At 39.9% G+C, this 20005-nt stretch overlaps 1 protein-coding gene across 1 annotated transcript in view; it reads right to left on the bottom strand.

The window, feature by feature from the left end:
- Nucleotides 1–346: 346 nt before the first annotated feature.
- The window catches only part of kif21b (kinesin family member 21B), a 75681-nt gene continuing 56022 nt past the window's right edge, over nt 347–20005 (bottom strand). Inside the window, 7 exon segments of the mRNA XM_051948174.1 lie at nt 347–6422; nt 8633–8832; nt 15269–15439; nt 16179–16296; nt 16967–17131; nt 17422–17602; nt 18943–19079. Coding sequence (XP_051804134.1) covers nt 6374–6422; nt 8633–8832; nt 15269–15439; nt 16179–16296; nt 16967–17131; nt 17422–17602; nt 18943–19079 — 1021 coding nt within the window. The 3' untranslated portion in view covers nt 347–6373.

Here is a 20005-nt window from a genome sequence, read left to right on the forward strand (position 1 = left end):
AGTGAGTAAAAAGTGAATTTCTTTCTTGCATTCATGCATCATTCCGTCTAAAAAAGTTACTTTAATTTTTTTTTATAATGATCCAAACTATGTAGGCCAACACTGTCACTATATTTATTATCAGTTATTATGCAGATTATTTCCTTGGTAGATGAGTCGGTCAGGAAAATGTAAGAAAATAGTGAGAAATGGCCATCCATGTGACGTATGCTGATATAATTGTTTTATACAGATGAAAACACCACATTTTCATATTTCAAAGCCGAAACCAGCATATATAGATTTTTTTTTTTGATATTTTGCTTTAAAAAAAAAAATCACACACACACACACAATACAAAAAACATTTGTTTTGAGGTGATTTATTTTCTCGAGGGAACATTGGATCCTTCATTAAATATTTATTTACACTATTTACAGTCAAAACATATTTTACATGGCTTGGTTACATGCACATTATCATATATTAGAAAAAAACTGTACACACATTTACACTCATTTAAGAGGGAGTAGTCTGTGCAATAAAAGGCACAAATGACCTTTGACCCTGCATTTATGTCCCATGAGTACGTATTTTCACAGGCGCTGTCACATACTAGAAGTAGTTACGAGAAGAACTACTTGAGCAGCTGCAGAGAAGACGTGTGTGATAGAGATTCACCGCCATGCAGCAGAGCAGTGACGTGCCCTCTAGATTGTGTCTAAATAGGATCCCATCCCCTCAGCAGCCTGAGGCAAAGTTGAAAGTCTTTTCAGCCACAATGATAAAGCGAGCAAAGACGTTAACTCACTTAGAACAGAATTCCACAATCTGTAGGACAATCTACAATCCTCAGAAGACGCCTGGTACAGATTCAGGATTTTAGGTGAATGACTATCATTGTCCTACATTCACATTCTGTTTTATAAGGCAGTAAGGCCTGTTGGCTGAGGCAGGAGGCTTATGCTGACGCTGACTACTTAGGTTGTATAGCCTAATAGCCACAAGGTGGTCGGGCTGGGAAGGAAAAGGTGGTAATCACACAATCGGTTTGACTGGCAGCTCGACTCTCCAACCTGTTCTGTTGTCTTGTGTGGAAAATTGTTGCATGTGAATAATTTACCTTTGGCTTTGAGATAATTAACCATCTGCTAAACCACACCCCCGAACGTCATTGTCTAATTATAGCTCATCAAATACAACTGAGTATAACAGGCCTGTGAAGCTATGGATTTCTCAATATGATGAAACAGTCTACCTGAGCCTTCCAATATGATCATTCTACTGTTGCATAGAATGAACAGTAAACAATGGTAGAATGGTAAACGCTGATTTTTGTATCCTGTCTGAATGTCTTTTCAATTGGCTAAAATATGATTGTAATATCAACAAAACAACTGAACATTTTGGAAATTTGTTCAGCTGCAGATTGAAAGAAACGATATTGATTAGTGTGAAGGAATTTCTCCAGTCATTTTTCACTTGAAGAAAAATTGCTTTTTTTGTTGTAGTTACTGTTGGGGGTGGTTTGAAAATGACAATGGTACCTTTGTGCACGTAAAAGGATAAAATACCTACTATTGCAAATCCCTGTCAGATATAGTCTAAATGTTCAATTAAATCTTCAAAAGTCACTTTTGAACCATTATGTTTTTTTGAGGAACAAAAATATCCCTGTCTCTTTCACTTAATTGGGTTCTCTTTATCTACTTCTGGGACTTGTGTGAAAATCTTATAATGTTTTAGGCCATATTTATACAGAAATGTAGAAAATTGTAGAATAGAAAGGATTCACAAACTTTTATGCCTCTTTCATCCTTTACATAAGTGCAAGGAATGGATAGAACAGCATGCTGGCATGGCTTACGAGTTTACTACCTACAGAAGTAAATCCATTGGATTTGGAAAGAGCCAAAGGTTAATATTTCAAACACAAGCAGCTCTGTCGTGATCTTTATTTGTAGAGGAAATTTATACTGGAGCAACTCTAGCCAAACATTTTAGATCTAGTCTCATCAGTTATTTTATACATCTTCTCTAATAAGTGATTATTTTTTAAATCAAGAAACAGGGATTTCCAAGGCTACCACAATAAAATGTATGGGCTGTGTGAGAGCGAGCAGCTTGACGGTGTACTGACAATAACTCAGGGTAGTGAGGTTTAGCAAATGGTCAATTTGTCGTTTCCTCAGGTGCAGCAATGATAATTTACCACTGGGGATCACCACTGTTGGACAGTTTTAAAGAGAGACCAAGATATTAGCTGTTCAAGTGTTTTTTAGCTTTAACAGGTAAACTGTCAACATTGAAACTAGATGCTAAAGGGGATTTCTAAGAATCTACAGTAGCTGCAATAGCTACAGACTCTTAAAATCACCTGGTACAGCGATCCAATAGCCTGGTTCAGATCAAGATATTGCTCAAGTAATACACTAAAAGCTAAATTGTGTATTTAATGAGGTAATTTCCCTCTGTGAAAGGTTATTTCAAGAGAAGGATGTTTCCTTAATTGTTGCAAAAGAAATAGATTATGTGTGGATCATCTTGTGTCTCTGATTATATTTTTCATAGAGTAATATGTCCTGTTTGTGGTCAGTAATATTAAGAACAACACCTGAATGCCAGCAGTCAACCAGGGAAATAAGGATGGACTCCTGAGCGCCTACAAAGGTGTACATGCTGCTCTGCCAAAGTGAAAATGCTCATTTTCAAGTACTATAAAAAGGGACTTTAAAGGCAGGGGACTGTCTTTTTTATGTTTTAACCATTATCTTACATATTATATCAGCAGAAACATTAATATTGTTGATTTCTAACCCTACTGTAGATCTAAACAGATGTGATCTTTTCAGTACAATTTCAGCGGTTTAAGCCTTGTTTAGGACTCATAAACCATTTCTTTGTAAACTAAGTCTAAAACTTGGCTTATTACATATCTGGAAAACAGCTAGGTGAGTGTTCACAGCAGTGTTTGTTTTCCAAAGTGCATGTAAATCCTAACTTTCAGAGATGAAACTAAAGCGAGCTGATGGGAAAGAGGCCAGTTAACCTCAGCTGCATCTCTTCTGTTACATTGAACAAGGTATGACACAACTATTTACATGTCATCAAGTAATGAAGTGGTGCTGACATAGGCTGGAGTACACTTCTCAGCGGTTGGAGCAACTTTAGAATTGGCTGATCCAAGGTCAGATGGTAATTTAGGGCTTCTGCGTAGCTATAATAACTCTAAAGCAGATTTTGTGAAGCACACTCAACATTTTGGCAACATCTTTTTTTTTTTTTTGCATAATTCATCAACTGTCAACGCTTTCGAAAGCAGACAAATGGCCACATCCTCCTTAGATTTTGGTAGTAAATCTACTCAGGTGTTCATCATTTAGATAGCCAATGACTTGCCCACTGAACTGCTACGTCAACCGATCAGCACCACTAGCATCATGCATCCTTCAGCAAATGTACAAGCACAGGGCACAGCAGAGAGTGCCTAAAGCTACAGTACTACAAGATCTTCTCTAGCAATAAGCAGGAGTCTGAAGAAGTGGAAGAAAAAAAGCAGAGATAAAGCCCGTCTTAGCATTATTACCGCATGAAACACACTGCTGAGCTGGTGAGCAGGGTCAGTTTGGCTAATTGGCACAGATAAATACACAGAGTACAGTGAGGGGCCCAGTGGACTGGAAGTCAAAGAATATAACCCATTATATTATGGAGGTTAATTTCCCCACTGACCACATTTTGTACCACTCACTCCAGCTTTATAGGCAAACCACTATACAAACACAATATTTTATACACAAACACGTAATTATGGTCAAAAAAATCAGTGCACATCTTCTTAGAGTTGCAAGACTTTCAGCTTTGGCCAGATTGGGAAGATGTTCTTGAAAATGTGTACGTTTTGTACACAGAAGCACAGTACATAGATAATAAGTAAAGGGATTCAAATGCAAAAGCAAAAGATGGAAATGGGTATTTTACAAAAAAAAAAAAGCAATGAAACATCGATGGTACCATATTTCTCCAAGTAAAAAAAATCTCTCAAACAAGGCATTTGGTCGATTCAAAAAGCTAGCAAGGGTCAAATGATGACTAAAATATGACTAAATTATCCTTCAACCTTTACCTGAGTTGCTAATCATAGCAAAATATTACACCCAAGAATGCTTCATCAAATTAACCCCATCCACATATTTGCATTCACAACAAACCCTGATCCCCAAAATACAACACTAAAACCCTTATAATTGCTTTTGGAGAGTTTCAGCAGCTTCAAACTCATGTTGGATACATGAAACAGCAGCAGAACAGACTCGCTTATTAGAGCAGAGTTTATAGAAAGCACGCTCACTACTTTCAGCCACTATGAATGCTGTTTTATGATCCAAGCATCAATTAAATTAACTACATACTATATGTCTCTGGGTCTTTTACAAGGAAAAGTGCACTAAATCATCAAAATGTTGTTGTTTTTTTCCAACAGAAGGAGTGATATTGCTGAGATGAACAAAACATGAACTGGGTTTTTATTGGAGCAGTACGACGTCTGTTTGACAAGAAGCTTCAAAATGCTTCTAGAGCGGCACAGGAAAAGTTCATACTGTGATGTGAATACAAGCTATTTTCAGTATTAAGAAGCATCAGACAACAAAAAAATAATTGAGTTGACTTTTAGGGCCAACTGTGACCTGTAGGTGTGAGTATGAATGTGCACATGTGAGTGGAGTGCTGCAGTGCTGAATTTGCTTCATAAAAGCGACAGTAAATCAACACAGTGAGGGATGCCAAGACCTATCAGGCAAGATGGACAACCGAAACATCCACTGAAATCTTGTTTTTGTGTGTGTCCACAACTTGTGCATATGCATGTGTGTGCCCACACACATAATCTGCCACATAAACAGATTTGTACATCAGTGCACGGGCACAGGAACTTTATTCCTGTCTGTAAGTATAGCAGCAAATAGTGGGTGGAAGAAAATTGAGATTTTAATAAAAAAAAAATCCCTCTCAGTTATGACCTACTTTCACTCAAGTAATCTTGCCTGAAAAGCAGCTGGTAGAGCTGTGAGACCTCTAATTAAATTGGCTTTCCGGAAAAGTTCAGTAGCTGCGAAGGAGGTGGACTCCTCGGTAAGGCTGGTCAGTCAGACGCTGCCGCTAACATTAAAGATAGAGTGGAGCTGAAAACAGGCAGAGGTAACTGGAAGGGCTCTTATTACCATTTGTGAGAGGGATAAATGGCAGGTATGGGCCACATACTGTACGTTGGTTGAGATAATGATCTGGCACTTTGGCCTCAGTGTAGTACCTATCTCACATGGAGTGTGTACTGTTTATGTCGTGTGCAGGGGTGTTTCTTGCTTTTGCCACAGTTAGCACTTTACAAAGTAGATAATACGATCCAGTCAGGTCCTCCAGGACCGGTGCTACCTTAGTTGTGCTACTAGACGTGCGCTTTCCTGCTTGCAAGGTCAGCAGCCAGACGGTCTGATAGCCGGAGTGCCACAGAGGACACATTCACACAGAGATGAAGAGCCAGGCATTGAATAAAGACTTCAAAATGTCAAGCACCAGATGTTTGTACATAGAGACCCGTAAAAATGTTCCCTCCCACCTCGTGTCAAAGTCCATAACAACTGAGGTAGGGAAAATAATAAATTAACAAAAGCAGTATTCAAAAAAAAAAAAAAACAACTTGTGGAACTCAATAAAGTTTCAATGAGAGGAAGTAAAGAGAAGCAAATCTGGAGTAAACAACAGGATGTAAAGTGATGTCTTTTTCCAGTGATGTCCAACTCTAGATCATCAATAGTCTGTTGAACACACTGTGTGATTGTCCACTGTGTTCAGATTCAGAACAGCCACAGTGCTACTGAAACAGTCTTGACTGGAGGAACAGAAGTCCCAGCTGTTAGTCTGCGTTCCTCCTGGATTTAAATTCGGGCCATGCCTTGATTTCTCAAACATCAGATACATGAATGCACGTCTCTGAACAGATTCATCTCACTCCTTGGTGAACGAATTGAAGGACACTTTTTCATTTAATACCAGGCTGTGGTAGGTTTCATGTCAGAGAGAAATTGTGTTGTCTGGTGTATCCACAGTCAGGCAGATGCAGTTTATCTTTTCCAAGTAGCACCACATCTCAATGGCACTTTCAAATTAGCAGTAAAAAAAAATAATCACAAAGGCAAAAATTTTTTTCCCCCCTTCAACTACATGTTTTACCTCGGCTTTGTTGTGTTGCATTGTGACAGAAAGAAACTCCTGGATCACCTTGGAAACTGTGATTTCAGTGTCACCTTTCAGTGCTGGAAGTGAGCAGGTCACAGATCAGTGGCTGAAGTTGCATCAAGATGCCTGGCAGAGGAACCACAGCCACTTCAGTTCTCACCTCTTCCTCCACACCTTTGACAGCCAGATCTTCACTGTTTTGTCGCTGGAGATCAGGAGAAACAGGGGTGGGATTATGAGCAGAGGAAACCAAGGAGGAGAACAACAAAGGGATATAGTAACAGAACATCAATCAGGTAGTCATCCCTTTCAAAACAACTCATTGCACATCAGACAACGCAAGGACATTGACTTCAAAGTGCGCCTCACACACACACACACATGCCCATCCGCACATCATTACAGACCTCTCTCCACTGTGGCAGTACAAAACATCTCTCCAACCTCGTAGAAAAGTTTAGAAGTACGGTTCATAATTCTGAAACAAGTAAATCCAATCAAGCTGCCCACTGTTACGGCGTTACTCTCAACCGACTGCACAATTTAATTTTCACATTTTCATGGTGTTAGTTCGCCTTGTACTGGCCAGCTACACTGGACAGTATGCTATATTTCATTAACACCCACCAAAGATGTTGAGAATTACACTAATGGCTTTCTTATCAGGAGAAGAGAGAAAACTCTGAGCACCAAATATGTAGCTACAGCCAGGTTAACGTAGAAACAACTCGCCCAAAGGTAACGAAATCCACCCACCAGCACCCCTCATCCTCAGCAATGAACAAGTTATCAGCTCATTTGCTTAATCCCTTAAAACGGCAAGTTGACGTTTACCAGCATTTACGTGTTGGACCAGTGAGTGCCAGGTTAGCTACCCAAAGCTGCTGAACTCATGTATTGAACAAACAGATATGAGAGTGGTGTCGATTTGCATAAAGAAAAGATTGGTATTCAGAGCAGAATTGTGAGTTGCTCTGCGCTTGCAGTCAGTGAGAGGCTCTTTGTCTCATTGGGGGCAGTGGTTGGAGGCACTGGTCTGCAAATGTATCATGAAAGTTAAAAAAAACAGATGACAAACTGAGCTAAACAGAGAAGCATGTGGAAATTAGTGCAAAAATGAAATGGGGGATAGAAACAGAAAGACAAAAGTGCAGGTATCACCTAAGTAAAGAAACAGGAAAAAGAAAAAGGGAAAGGAAAAGGAGGCGGAAATTAGTTAAGAGAGAGTACCAGAGGAGGGGAGGGTTGGTGAGCAGAGAAGAGGCAATCATGGGAGGCTGGTGGCTCGGCCCTTGATGGCCAGGACCCGTCGAGGAAGACACGGGGTCAAACCTGGCACATAGTTCCACAGCTTCACCCTGCAGTCACTGGGGTCAACAGGACAGGAGGAGGAGGAGGGTGAGGAGGAGGTGGAAGGCAGAGTTTAAGAGACCAAACACCAGACAATATCGGTTCACAGAAAAGATGATAGAGGAAGAGGAAAATGATTAAAGATTTGATGAAACGGTTGAGTCGAGACGAGGGGAAGTAGACGGAAGGCAGTCGACTTCAGAGAGGAGGTGACGAAATGTCCCAGTCAGACACAGACAAACACCAAAGTAAGAATTATATTTGTCTGATGCAGCTCTGAGCTCAGCAATAACACAGATTTAGACAAAAACAGGATGCGGTCTGACCCTCACTGAGCAGCTCTAGGCTGAGACATACCTGCAGATTGATGCTGGAGATGATCCAGGATTTCACTCAGAAAGCTTTAAAGGCAACTAAATTATAAACATTCTGTGCTTTTGCACTCAAACTCTCTCTACTTTTGATAAAACTATTCTATAATTCTTCCTATAGTCTGTAAGTCCCTTGATTGACAAACATAAGTAAAGGAAGTAAACAGTGCACTTATTGGGGACCTAATATACTTTTGGTGTTCTTGCAAGTAAGAACTGCGGGTATGTGTGATTGATGCAGAAAAACTAAAGTGCACATGTTCATCATACTAAATTAACTTGTCAGACATTGAGAAGATTTCATTTTTTTTTTTGTAATAGTTTGTTTTTTATAGACTATATCACACTTAAATCAAAATGCAAATAGTTTCAGTTCAGCTAATTGATGGTATTCACTGGATGTTTGACAGTGCAAAACACATGCAATACTTCTAACCTTACCTTTATGATTTAGACTAATGATAATAGTATTATAATTAGATTACAATTTCGTTACAACAGTTTCTTTAATTCTCCAGATCGGTAAAAATATTTAAAGAAGTTACTTTTTCACCATTAACATCTTCACTAAATCAGCAGTACACTGCATGGATGATGACAACGAATAAATACTGTTTAATGAACTTAAAATGCTGTGATAGGAAACAATTTCAGATTAATAGTGCTGGAGTATCGTAGGTTTGAATAGATTTACCTGGACGCAGTGAAGATCTGCCTTGAATTGGTGCATATGGCATTAATGGGGCTATCATGGCCTCTGACTTCTCCGATGGGAGTGAAGTTGTCGACGTTCCACACCTTCAGCATGCCACCCCGACAGCCGCTGAGCAGCATGGGTCGACCCGGTACGTAAGCCAGAGCACACACCCAGTCCTTGTGGGCGTTCGGGATTTGCTGTGGACGCAGAGAGACGTTAGAGTCAACAAAAAATAACGAGTTGCCCAGTTGTTCAAGAGCAGTTGTGCAGTAGAGTCATCTGAGTTTGTGCTTTCTTTGAATAGAAGAAACATATGTGTTCAGTGTTCCATTTTTAATGCATATAAATTACCCTCAATAAACCAGGACATTTCTTCAATGAAAAGCGCACAACATCGTTGCTAGGCAACATCTAAGTACAAGAACGACGGAGACTTGCTAAGAGACTCGATTTAGACTCAATACTCTGGTTATTCTTAGCTGATGTGTCTGTGCACTCAATATTTTACAATGGCTTCAAACTGAATTCATGAACTAAGAATGGAATTATCTGCTTTAAGTTAGCATGAGGAAATAGCAAATAAAGGACAGAAGAATCTAAGCTTGCAGGGAACTTTATGAAAAGTATCATTCAGTCATATTCACTGCAAATTAAGAATAAACTATTGTTAAGGGTAATTTGTCACTAATTTTATTCCAGCTGGCAAAACTAATCTTTATATGGAAGAGTTTGCATGCAAGTATATTTGAACAGCTCATTTTATTTGATCAGATTTTCTCTCATCAGTCCAGCACTTCTATAGTGTTGAAAACAAAATCTAATATAAACCTCAAATAGCTTCTAAGAAGGCATTGAGTGTGTTTATTATCACACATTTTTGTAGGAATTAAAGAAAAAATTACCAACACAGTGAATTTCATTTGCGATAAATCACAGTAGAGGTGAGATGTTAAATATAATCAGTTCAACTGCTGTTGTTTCATGCTTCTTTTATAAAAATTCAGGACAAATGTACAAAAAGCTATTAGGATATTCCACAGGGCTTTATCAAACTTTTGTTATGCCTACACTTAGGGTTTTGCATTAGTTGTTTTTATTGTTCTGTTTATCTCAGCCAACTAGGCAGCACATGAATGTAGCCTTGAACGGTGCTACAAAGGCATGGGAATGATAATTATTTTGTTATATATTTGCTTCTGTCAAATAATCGTTGTTTTCTTGCACTTTTCAGATTTTCTTTTTTCCCCAAAATAACAGTACAAAGAAAGGTCCTTGGCTCGGGTTTGTTTACAGTCATCTTTCTGTGCATGGTTTTCATGCTGCACTGATTTAGTAAGTTATAAAATCTACATCTGTTCCTCAGTTACATCTAGTCAGTTATACAAGTCTGTTAAAGCCACATTCTTCCCTACACTCTAAAATAAAGCATGTTTTATTACTGCTTGGCTTTGTCTGCAAAAAAGTTAACTATTATTTAAATCAAGGCGAGTTCACATTAAAGCTGATCTCCAAGTCATTTTCTGTTCAGTGTTTCTGGAGAAATAGTCCAAACCGAGAGCAAAGTGGTAATATCCACATGGCTATCATTTGCTCAGTACCTTATAATGCAGACAGCATTTTCTTAAAATAAACAACTCTGTGTGTTTAAAAACAGCATGCTTCAATAACTGCAGAGAAATTACCGGTAGCACAAATGGATACATATGGACAGAAGTTCTGTTTAGTTATTTCACTATGTAATGGACAACAGTGCAGAAGGTAGAATGAAGCTGGAGATTCGTTCCGCTTACACAAAAATCTGATCTAGTGCATCAGTGCTTTCTCCTATAAGGATCTGATGAGGCAAGAGGACATTTACACCCTTTTCCAATATTGAATTTGCATTCAGTGATCATGGGCTTTTACAGTTTAACTTCCTTGTTGCGATTTCAGCTGCTCCAACACTGGAATTCTCTGCATTCTCATTTTTCTTATAATTCATGTTATACTATTGGCATAACCAGATATCACAATATCTCAAAAGGCTTTACAGTTTCTCAGTCCAGCTCAGGAAGCCTTTAGAACAGTTTCTCAACCTGGAACCGCCTATTGGGTTGCTTAATAACAGCCACATGGTCGCCGGCAACCTGGTCTAAACTTGTTCAAAGCTGCTCAGTGTTGCAGGTAAAGGTGATTTCTCTGACCATTTCTGAAATGCAGCTACTGGCCTCACTGACCTCCCAAGTGTTTACTGCGATCTTAAGCATTGTGTTTGTCTTTTTTAGAATCTCTGTTCTGTCCTTTCTCCCTTTTATCCTCACCCTAACCAGTCGAGGCAGATGGCTGCCCTCCTTTAGCCTGGTTCTGCCAAAGGTTTTTCTTTCCTTTGTTGATTACTCAAAAGGAATTCAGACCAAACTTGGGTCTTGTTGGATCGCTGTATGTTTTTGTAAGGTCTTCACTTAACAGTGTGAGGTGCCTTAAGATGGAATATGTTGTGAACTGGCGCTATATAAATGAAACTGAATTGCTTAGATGGATTATATTCTCCCCAGTTCGACCTTTCAGTTCCTTTCATTTTTGCCACATTGGTTAAGATTCCATTAAGAAGAGTGGATGTTGAGAGTTTCAAAAGAAAGTAAGGTACGTGAGAGTAAAATCAATCCTAAGCACTTTGGAAATCATTTATTTATTTATGTTAATCTTCTGCTAGTCAATTTGATCCTATCGATTGTGTACCTGTTTTAGCATCTTCTAATAAACAAAACACTTATGTGGTTTCCAAGTTAGGTAGACCAGTGTTTCAGCAATGTGAGATATGTCTGTTACACAACTAAAACACAGATTTGTGCCTTCTCAGATATGGAGTTTAGCCTAAAGAGCCTCGGTGGTCAATTTATTGAATGCAGGTCTTTTTAAACTAATGTAATTACAACTCTAGTGCCCTTATTTGTCTTCAACATGTAAGAGCTAGATTTTCTGATATGGTCAAGAAGAATTTTGAAGATTTAACCTTGCGGAGCTGTTTGCAGTGAGCCAATAAATTAAGAGTTTTGTGTTCACTGTCGAGCTATAAATAAGCTGTCCATTTTGTTCTTCTCTGGGAGAGACAAGAGGTGCTTGACAAGTTCAGTCTCTCCCCATTGCAATGGAATTAATTTACCAACAGCCAAGCAAAGTGTTTAGTTTATTATCTAAGGTAATGAGAGTCATGACAGTCATTTCCACAAAATGTACTGAGTCAACAGACTTTTATCATCTGTAGCCCGGAAAAGGCTGAGAATTAGGAGTGCAGTAAGCGCTGTATATGGGAAACAGGAACTGCAAAAATAAATGTTCACACATACATCTACCACTCTATCTGTAACAACTTTGCACCTGCGGGTTAAAATGTGCTAATGCTTTCCAACACCTCACAGACAGCAACAAGGCGCTGCAACAATGGTTGCATAAGCACGTCGATAAAGCAGCAAAAACGCACACACAAATAGTTTTTGGAAGGTATATTAAGATATTTATCAAGCACGAGGGGATCACTAAACTACCGCGTACAGTAATTATGAACAAATTGCTTCACCTATCCCTCAAGGAAAAACACTATGGAGCATTTTAATGGAGGGGTCAGAGCAGAACAGCTCGCAGCAGCAATCCTGAAGAAGGCCGAGTTTCAGAGTCTACTGTAATATATTCTATTATACCCCAAGCCACAATTTGATCCCATTACATAATTAGACAGAGACTACTGAGTTAGAGAGGCTGTAAAATAGATTGTGTTGGCTGCTTCACAAATGAGGTTAAGGTCATGCATATGCCACAGACCACAGCACTGACTGAGCTGATTTAATTCAGCCTTAGAAGGAAAATAATAATGTCTTATGTTCTTGTTTTCTCTGTTCGGATAAACAAAGGCTAAACAGAACTTATGCAAAACAACTTGAAAAAGTGCTGCTTAATATGCATATTAGTGTGCATGCAAATGAGTAAGCCACATCCACCCACGAGGTGTATTATTATGCATTATTAACATATGTAGGCAACAGAGGATACACAACAGACACCACAGAAGTCAACACATGCGCACACACAATGATGTTCCTCTATGGTACCTGTGGCTGTGATCTGTGTGGGCTCTGACGCCCCTGAAGTTGACACAGTGCTTTCCTGCCACATTACACCCAACGACAGTCTGCTGACTGCCTCCACAGAGCGAACACTCCGGGTAAAGGAAGACACGAAGGGAGAACTCTGGTGGCAGGAACCTGTCCACCGACTAAACGCTCAACTGGCAGCTCAGCCTTGCACCGTCATCACCAAGCCAGAGTCAGATAACAAGTAAAATACAGCCTCCAATAGTGTGGGCACAGAAGACATGTTTCTGTAAGCCTTTGTCGCACAATACTAAAGAAACTGATTTAAGGTCTTTGGTCTAGATAGATATATATACAGTTTGGGGAATTGCACATTTCCCCTTGTGGGACAAATAAAGGATAATCTATTCTATTCTTATTGAAAATGTTACCTATTCCCCCGAGTTGTGTGTATTTGAATGATCTTTTCTAACAGCAACTACCTAGTCTGTCAATCAGTCTGAAGTACCATTTCGTTTCACCTTTTTTATTTCGCCAAGCACTGTGTTCATCATATCCCACTTGTTCATTGAAAAGGTTGGTCTATTGTGTAAAGTAAATGACACATCCGCCCCACTGACATCATCAGACGTTAATTTAACATTTGTCAGAACAATCGCAGAAATTCAAGTGTTTGCAAAGGAACTGTAAGCTGATTTACAACAAATTAAATCCTTTGTGAATCCAGTCAACGCTTGTCATCATTTTTGAGGCAATCATTCTACTGCATTTTTTCATGGATTTATCCATGTAGTTAGTAAGCTAAGCAGCAAGATGACACAGATATTAGAGCCTGACCAGGACTGGTTTTTCAGGACCAATAATGATTTTAGGGAGTAAGAAATTCGAATAATGATATAAAAGTCAATATTGTTTATTCAGTTGAGGAAATTATATTGAAAAGAAAAAATAATGGAGTTGTTGTTTACTAATCTTCCAGCTATGGATTTCACAAACTAATTAGCAGCTTACTGTGACAAAAATACAGACCAAGTTTGACTCCTGAGGACCATCTGCTCAGTGGTGACATGTGCTCTACTACATGTGCTGCATACAGTATTGAGAGAACAGTGAAGTCAGAGATGCTCTGCTGAACAAACTATCAGGTTACATCATTTCTAAAAGTTTTCTTTTTCTGCATAATGTTCTGTAAAAATGTTTTCATAGTGATGCAAAGCATGACAACCGATAAGCCCATCATCGATGGCAGGTATGACAGGTCAATACTGACTGAGATTTCTGACAATATCTACTGACCGATATGTCAGTCAGACTCGAGTAGATATTAAGGTGTCTACAAAACTGTGAGTGGTTGACTGTTTCTCTCAATGTCTACAACTAGGCAAAACACCAGATATATATGAACTGCTGAACAAGTCAGATATGTGGGTGGAAATTCAGAAGTGTTGAACCAGGCTTCATTCAATGACTCCTTTCATTATTAATGAATCTGCTACTTGTTAATTGTTAACCATGTAGTCTATAAAACATTAAATACAGAATAACGCACATCGACTAGTCTGACAGGGTCTTGGAATTTTGTTGGTTTTTTCCAATTAAAATCCAAAAACCCCAAAAAATGAAATAGATATTTCATTAAAAATAAAGACATGGGCCTTGAAATTAGCAAAATGTGTCATATATGATACTGTTGAGGCAGCGGTGGAAAGTGGTTAGCAGTGCTGCCACACAGCTAGATGGTTCATTTGAACATGCATAGGTTTTCCACAGTAAAAAGACATGAATAGTAGCTGATTTGAAATTGAGAACACAGTTTCATTCACAAGACAGTGAATGCCTTTGGTCCACTGTCAGCTGTGACAGGCTCCACTCCCCTGTGACCTCCTTAAGGATAAACCAGGTATAAATAATGGATCGATGATGGTTTCGCTGATTGATTTTAATTTTTTTGGAAGCAATTTCAGTTTTAAATTTTAAATGAAATGGTAACACAGCTTCCACAATCTCTGCAAAACGCAAAAGAATTCTGCTTTGGGGATTATTAAACTTGTAATTGTTCATCAATAATATTTCACTGTAGATGTAGTGAAAGTAAGAGAGGCAGTTCTTTTAATTTTTCATCATCACTAACAGGGATCTTACTGGAATTATTACCAAAGCACTGTGTTGGCACTCTCTCTGCACTGCACACACTATATGGAAAGACTGGCTTTGGCCTCCTGATTTTAAGGGTCAAGAGATCATGAATAAATGACCTCGGAGTCAGAGATCGAAGCCTGCTTCTACCTGCAGGCTTATGCCACATCATGTCATGAGCAGCACTGATGCATGGTCAGGGAGGCATATTTAAACTTTGATGCATGAACTCCACATTCACATGAATATGGAATGATTCTGCTTCCCATTCATTCAGCCCTGCAGACTGCACATAGTGAGCAGGAAAAATAACACATCAGCCTCGATTTGAAATAGGTCTTGGTATGTCTTCGGCATGATGACATGTTTTTGGCCGCTGCTACCTCTGAAACACACATCTGAACACAAACACACATGCAGGCGCACACACCTGTGTGAGCTCCTGCTGCTCCAGTTCCCATTTCTTGATGCCGTTGTCTCTCGACCCGCTGAACAGCACGTCTCCCTGTACGGCCAAACACTCGATGCCATCGTAATGTGGAGGCTCAAAGTTATGAGCTGGACCTGCATTACCCATAGTTCCCTCTGCTACGTCAAACACCTGAGGACAGCACAGAAAGCAGATGGCTATAAATCATGCATGTTTGACTTCCAATTGCCACGTTTACATGAGACCTTTAATTCTGCTTTAATTTGGAATTAAAGTTAATTCCGCTTTAAAATCTCCTTGTAAACATTTAATTTCGAATTAAAAAGTTAATTCCGAATAAACTTAAATCCAAATCAACTACCTGGTTTATTCCGATGTTAATTTCAAATAAACTAATTCCTGTGTATGTTCTATTCATGTGTACAGTTAATTCCGCTTTAGTTAATTCCGGTCATTCTGCGCATGCTTGGCTCCTCACATAGCGATGATGTAGTGACGTACACGTTCTGTGACCTTACTGGTGCAACAGAAGTAGTACGCTATTGTCGAGCTGCTGTTTCAAAATGACAATAAAAACCAAAGCAAAAAAACGTGCTTTCTAGTTGTTCCTTCATGTTGTTGGGGAAAAGAAACGCCGCGGCAAATGGAGTTTGTTTTCTTCTGGTAAACAGGGATCAGTCACGTTCACTCCCTGTCCAATCAGAATCCTTTCCAACGCCCAAATGTGTGGTCCATGTAAACCTTAATTCGGAATTAATATTTCCATGTAAACACGAAGCACAAAACTTTAATTCCGAATGAGTTAATTCCGAATTAGTAATTGCGAATTAAAAAACTTCATGTAAACGTCGCCATTGTGATGATAATTTAAATTTGACCCTCAGATATGGTCAGACTGTGCGTGTGTTACCTTGACGTAATGGTCTTTGGAACCAGTGATCACTTGGTCTTTGCCCAGCAGAGACTGTCCCACCGTCAAACACATGACGGAGCCAATGTGGCCCATCAACTTTCCCATCGCTTGCATCCTGCACACACACACACACACCGAAGGAGATGAGGCAAAGGTCTGTGAAACTCATTACTTATAAGACGTCTGATTTTCAAGGTGCCTGTGTCACTGAATGAAATCACTTTCCGTCTCACGAGTGAAGTAAAACTGCTGAGACACGACGATGCCACAGGCAGAAATGACACTGAAGAAATGTTTAATACATTCATTTTTCATTTCTGGGGGCCTTTTATGCATCATTAAATGGTTCTGAGCCTCTCAGCGTAAACTGTCTGGTCCAATCTGTTAATCATTTTCCCCCTTGAAGCATAAAAACCGAGAAGTCCACATTACCAAGGGACACCAGAAATAGGTTCTTTGTAGAAAGCATGCTCATCAACACACTATAGTACTGCATTTTCTTTACAGAGCATTTTTACTCTGTTCTGTCAGACGCTAATCAACTCTCTGGTTGATTACCAGACAGATGATGAATGAATACACACATCCACGGCCACGTCTCAATAAATTCAAAGATGGCTGTAAAGAAAATAAATGCATGAATGAACTGCGCATGAATGTGAGGATGAGTACCCATATAAATCAGTGGAAGAATTATTTAATATTTCACTACATGAATGACGGGTACTTTAATCAGTGACTGGGTAAGCATGTTCGTGAATTAATTATTAATTGAATAAATGTACCTGTTGAGGTCCCACATGCGAACAGTGTTTCCAGCAGCAGCGTAAAGCACAGATCCTGACGGGTTGAGGGCTATCTGGTTGATCTGACACTCGCCCTGAGCAAAGGTTATTGTGCGGGTGGTGGTGCCGGCACATGCATCACCTGAGACCACCTGCCCTGATGAACTGCAGGGGTCAAGAAAAATACAAGCAGTGTAAGAGAGTGGGTGATAACAGAGGAAGAACGTGGTATGACGCATATGGACACAAGTGCAATGAGCAGCAGTCGCCCCTGCAGTTGTAATTTACTTTAAATGCATTTCAGATTTCGCCATTAAATTTGTCACTTTTCTCCAACCTGAAGCATATCGCGAAACAGAAAGAGCATTTATACACATAATTTCTAGCAAATCTCTCCTCCGCAGCAGTCTAGCTCTAAACGGTTCCATCTGGCCGACTCCACGGAGGAAACTTACGTGAGCGTGCGGATGCACTTAGCCGAGTCGCGGATGTCCCACACCTTGATGTAGGAGGTGGAGACGGAGAACACCAGGCAGGAGGAGGGGCAGTATTTAACCGACACCACATTGTTTGGGTGACCTTTGAGGGTGGCGATCTCCTGACCGGTTACCAGGTTCCACATCTTACAAGTACGATCTGAAGGAGGAAAGAGGAGACATTCAAGTAATGTGTGCAGCAAAAACAGTTTGTGTTGACGCTTACACACACATTATGTCATACAAAACCGATCAGCTGATTTTATCTTTGTTACTATTTGACCTGCACTTGCAGTATAACTGTATATAAAATTGATCAGTTGGTCTGTCCACTATTTTGGCCCAGACTGAAAGATTTCAACATTTCTTACATCAACTGCTGTATGTACAAACATTCATGATCCCCAGAGAATCCAGCCTACTGACATTAGTGTTTCCCGGACTTTTCCTCGATTAACCGAGGTGTAATTTATTCGATTTCGAGTGACAGTCTCCACAACTGTTAAACAGCCTGCTTAACATATGATACAGCCATTCATCTTTCCCTTATGATAAATTGTAATAACTCTGGTGATCGCTTCACCACTTAGCCCCATCATCGTGTTCAATACCACATACCTGCAGAATTACTAACATTCCCATCATTCTCAGTTGTATTTTGTGTTTGGTGCTAATTAGCAAAAGTCAGCATGATAGCACCCATAAATACAAACAGTGCAAATGTCAAAAATTAAACCTGCTGGACACCAGCACATTAGCATCGTCACTGTGTTATCACACTGCAGTAGCATGCAGAGGCTGGTATGGAGCTCAGATCACTGCTGCAAATCCTCACTTAGCTGCTTGTTGTCCATTTTTTAGATGACTTATAAAAAACAGACTGGGCTCTGTGTGTATTAAAACAAAAAGTTGTGTAACACTTTAGATAATGCACTAGAACATGAATACCACTCTTCTCTATGTGTGTTAAGGAGCTACAGCCAGTTTAGCTTAGCATAACTTAGCTTGGCTTAGGTGAACCTGAAGATTGGAACAAGGAGAAAGAGCTGAGTCTGTCAAAAGCTCCAAAATATGCCAACAAACCCTCAACAATTTACTAATTAACATGTTAGCCATTTGAGATGTAAGGATAACGATATGAAGTAGTCACATATTTCTTGTTTATACATTTCTGTTTGTGTTCATCATATTCTCAGGAATTTACAACGCATTGATCGGCTTTAGAGGCGCTGGCATTCTTCATGCCAAGCTCAGCCAGTCGCCTCCTGGCTCCAGCTTCATATTTAATGCACACTGTGGCATCATTCTACTCATCTCCCTCTCTGAAAGAAAACAAATTGGCACTTTTGCCAAAATGCTCCTACACGGTGTAATTATTTTATGACGGCCAGCTTTCCATTCCATTTATACAAGTAAACAGATCGATTTAAAAAGATGGCACAGGCTCTGTGCAACACACTTTAAAGGAAGGCCTAACATTATATTTATTGACATGAGTACCTTTAGATCCAGTGAAGAGCAGCTCATCTGTAGCATCCACGCACAGAACGGGCTTTGAATGGCCTTCAGCTACAGACACACACTGCAGGGGCGCCGTCCGACCCCCTTTCACGCCCCCGATGGGATTGATCACACCCCTATAGTCCACAAACATGCATACAGGGTCACCATCTCTTCATCATTAATCACATTTCTGTCTACAGATTTACAGCAAGTGCACTGTGAGATACAGGCTTATCACTGACATGCAAACAGAGGCACAAATGAAGAAAGTAAAAACCAACACACATTAAAATAAATCCAACTTCCTTTTGTGTTTCCACCACTTCAGACAACACAACGCTGATTTACATTAATGTCATAGAAACTTACCGAGATCATAACATCACTGCTACTTGCCTGAACCTAACCTTAAACTAAGCCTTCTTCAAAATGTAATCATTTCTGTTAGGAGGGCACCTAAAGGGGAGCTTGCTGCAAAAAATGTGATTGTGTGAACAGATTTATTTCCCCACAATATGCGCAACACAAACATGCACATATTCCTCCCGGTTTAAGCTCACCTGCTCTATCTCTCCTCTCTCTGCCCTCCTCCCTCCTTTCTTTTTGTCATGGAGCAGCCCAATTAAGGCACTACAGTAAGAGCTGCTTTACTATTCAGCTCGTCTTTCTGTCATTCCTCTCACACACACACACACACACACACACACACACACACACACACACACACACACACACACACACACACACACACACACACACACACACACACACACACACACACACACACACACACACACACACACACACACACACTTCTATGTTACGTGCACTCAGTCTCTCTAGCTGGACCTCTGCCTCCCCCCATCCTCCCAATCTATGTCCCACTGACAGGCCAGAGTCCCAGAGTGCCTGGAGAGCAGTCAGCAGAGTGAGACAGAGCAGAGAGAGGGTGTGAAGAGGAGGTGAGGGCTGTGGGAAAATTGGTCCCTGGTGGGCTTCACGAATGGTGGTTAGTGTCTATGTGAGAGTGTGTGAAAGAGTGAGGTAAAGAGCAAAAATA

The sequence above is a fragment of the Acanthochromis polyacanthus genome, chromosome 5 (assembly GCF_021347895.1).
Source record: "Acanthochromis polyacanthus isolate Apoly-LR-REF ecotype Palm Island chromosome 5, KAUST_Apoly_ChrSc, whole genome shotgun sequence".
Classification (NCBI taxonomy): Eukaryota; Metazoa; Chordata; class Actinopteri; family Pomacentridae; genus Acanthochromis; species Acanthochromis polyacanthus.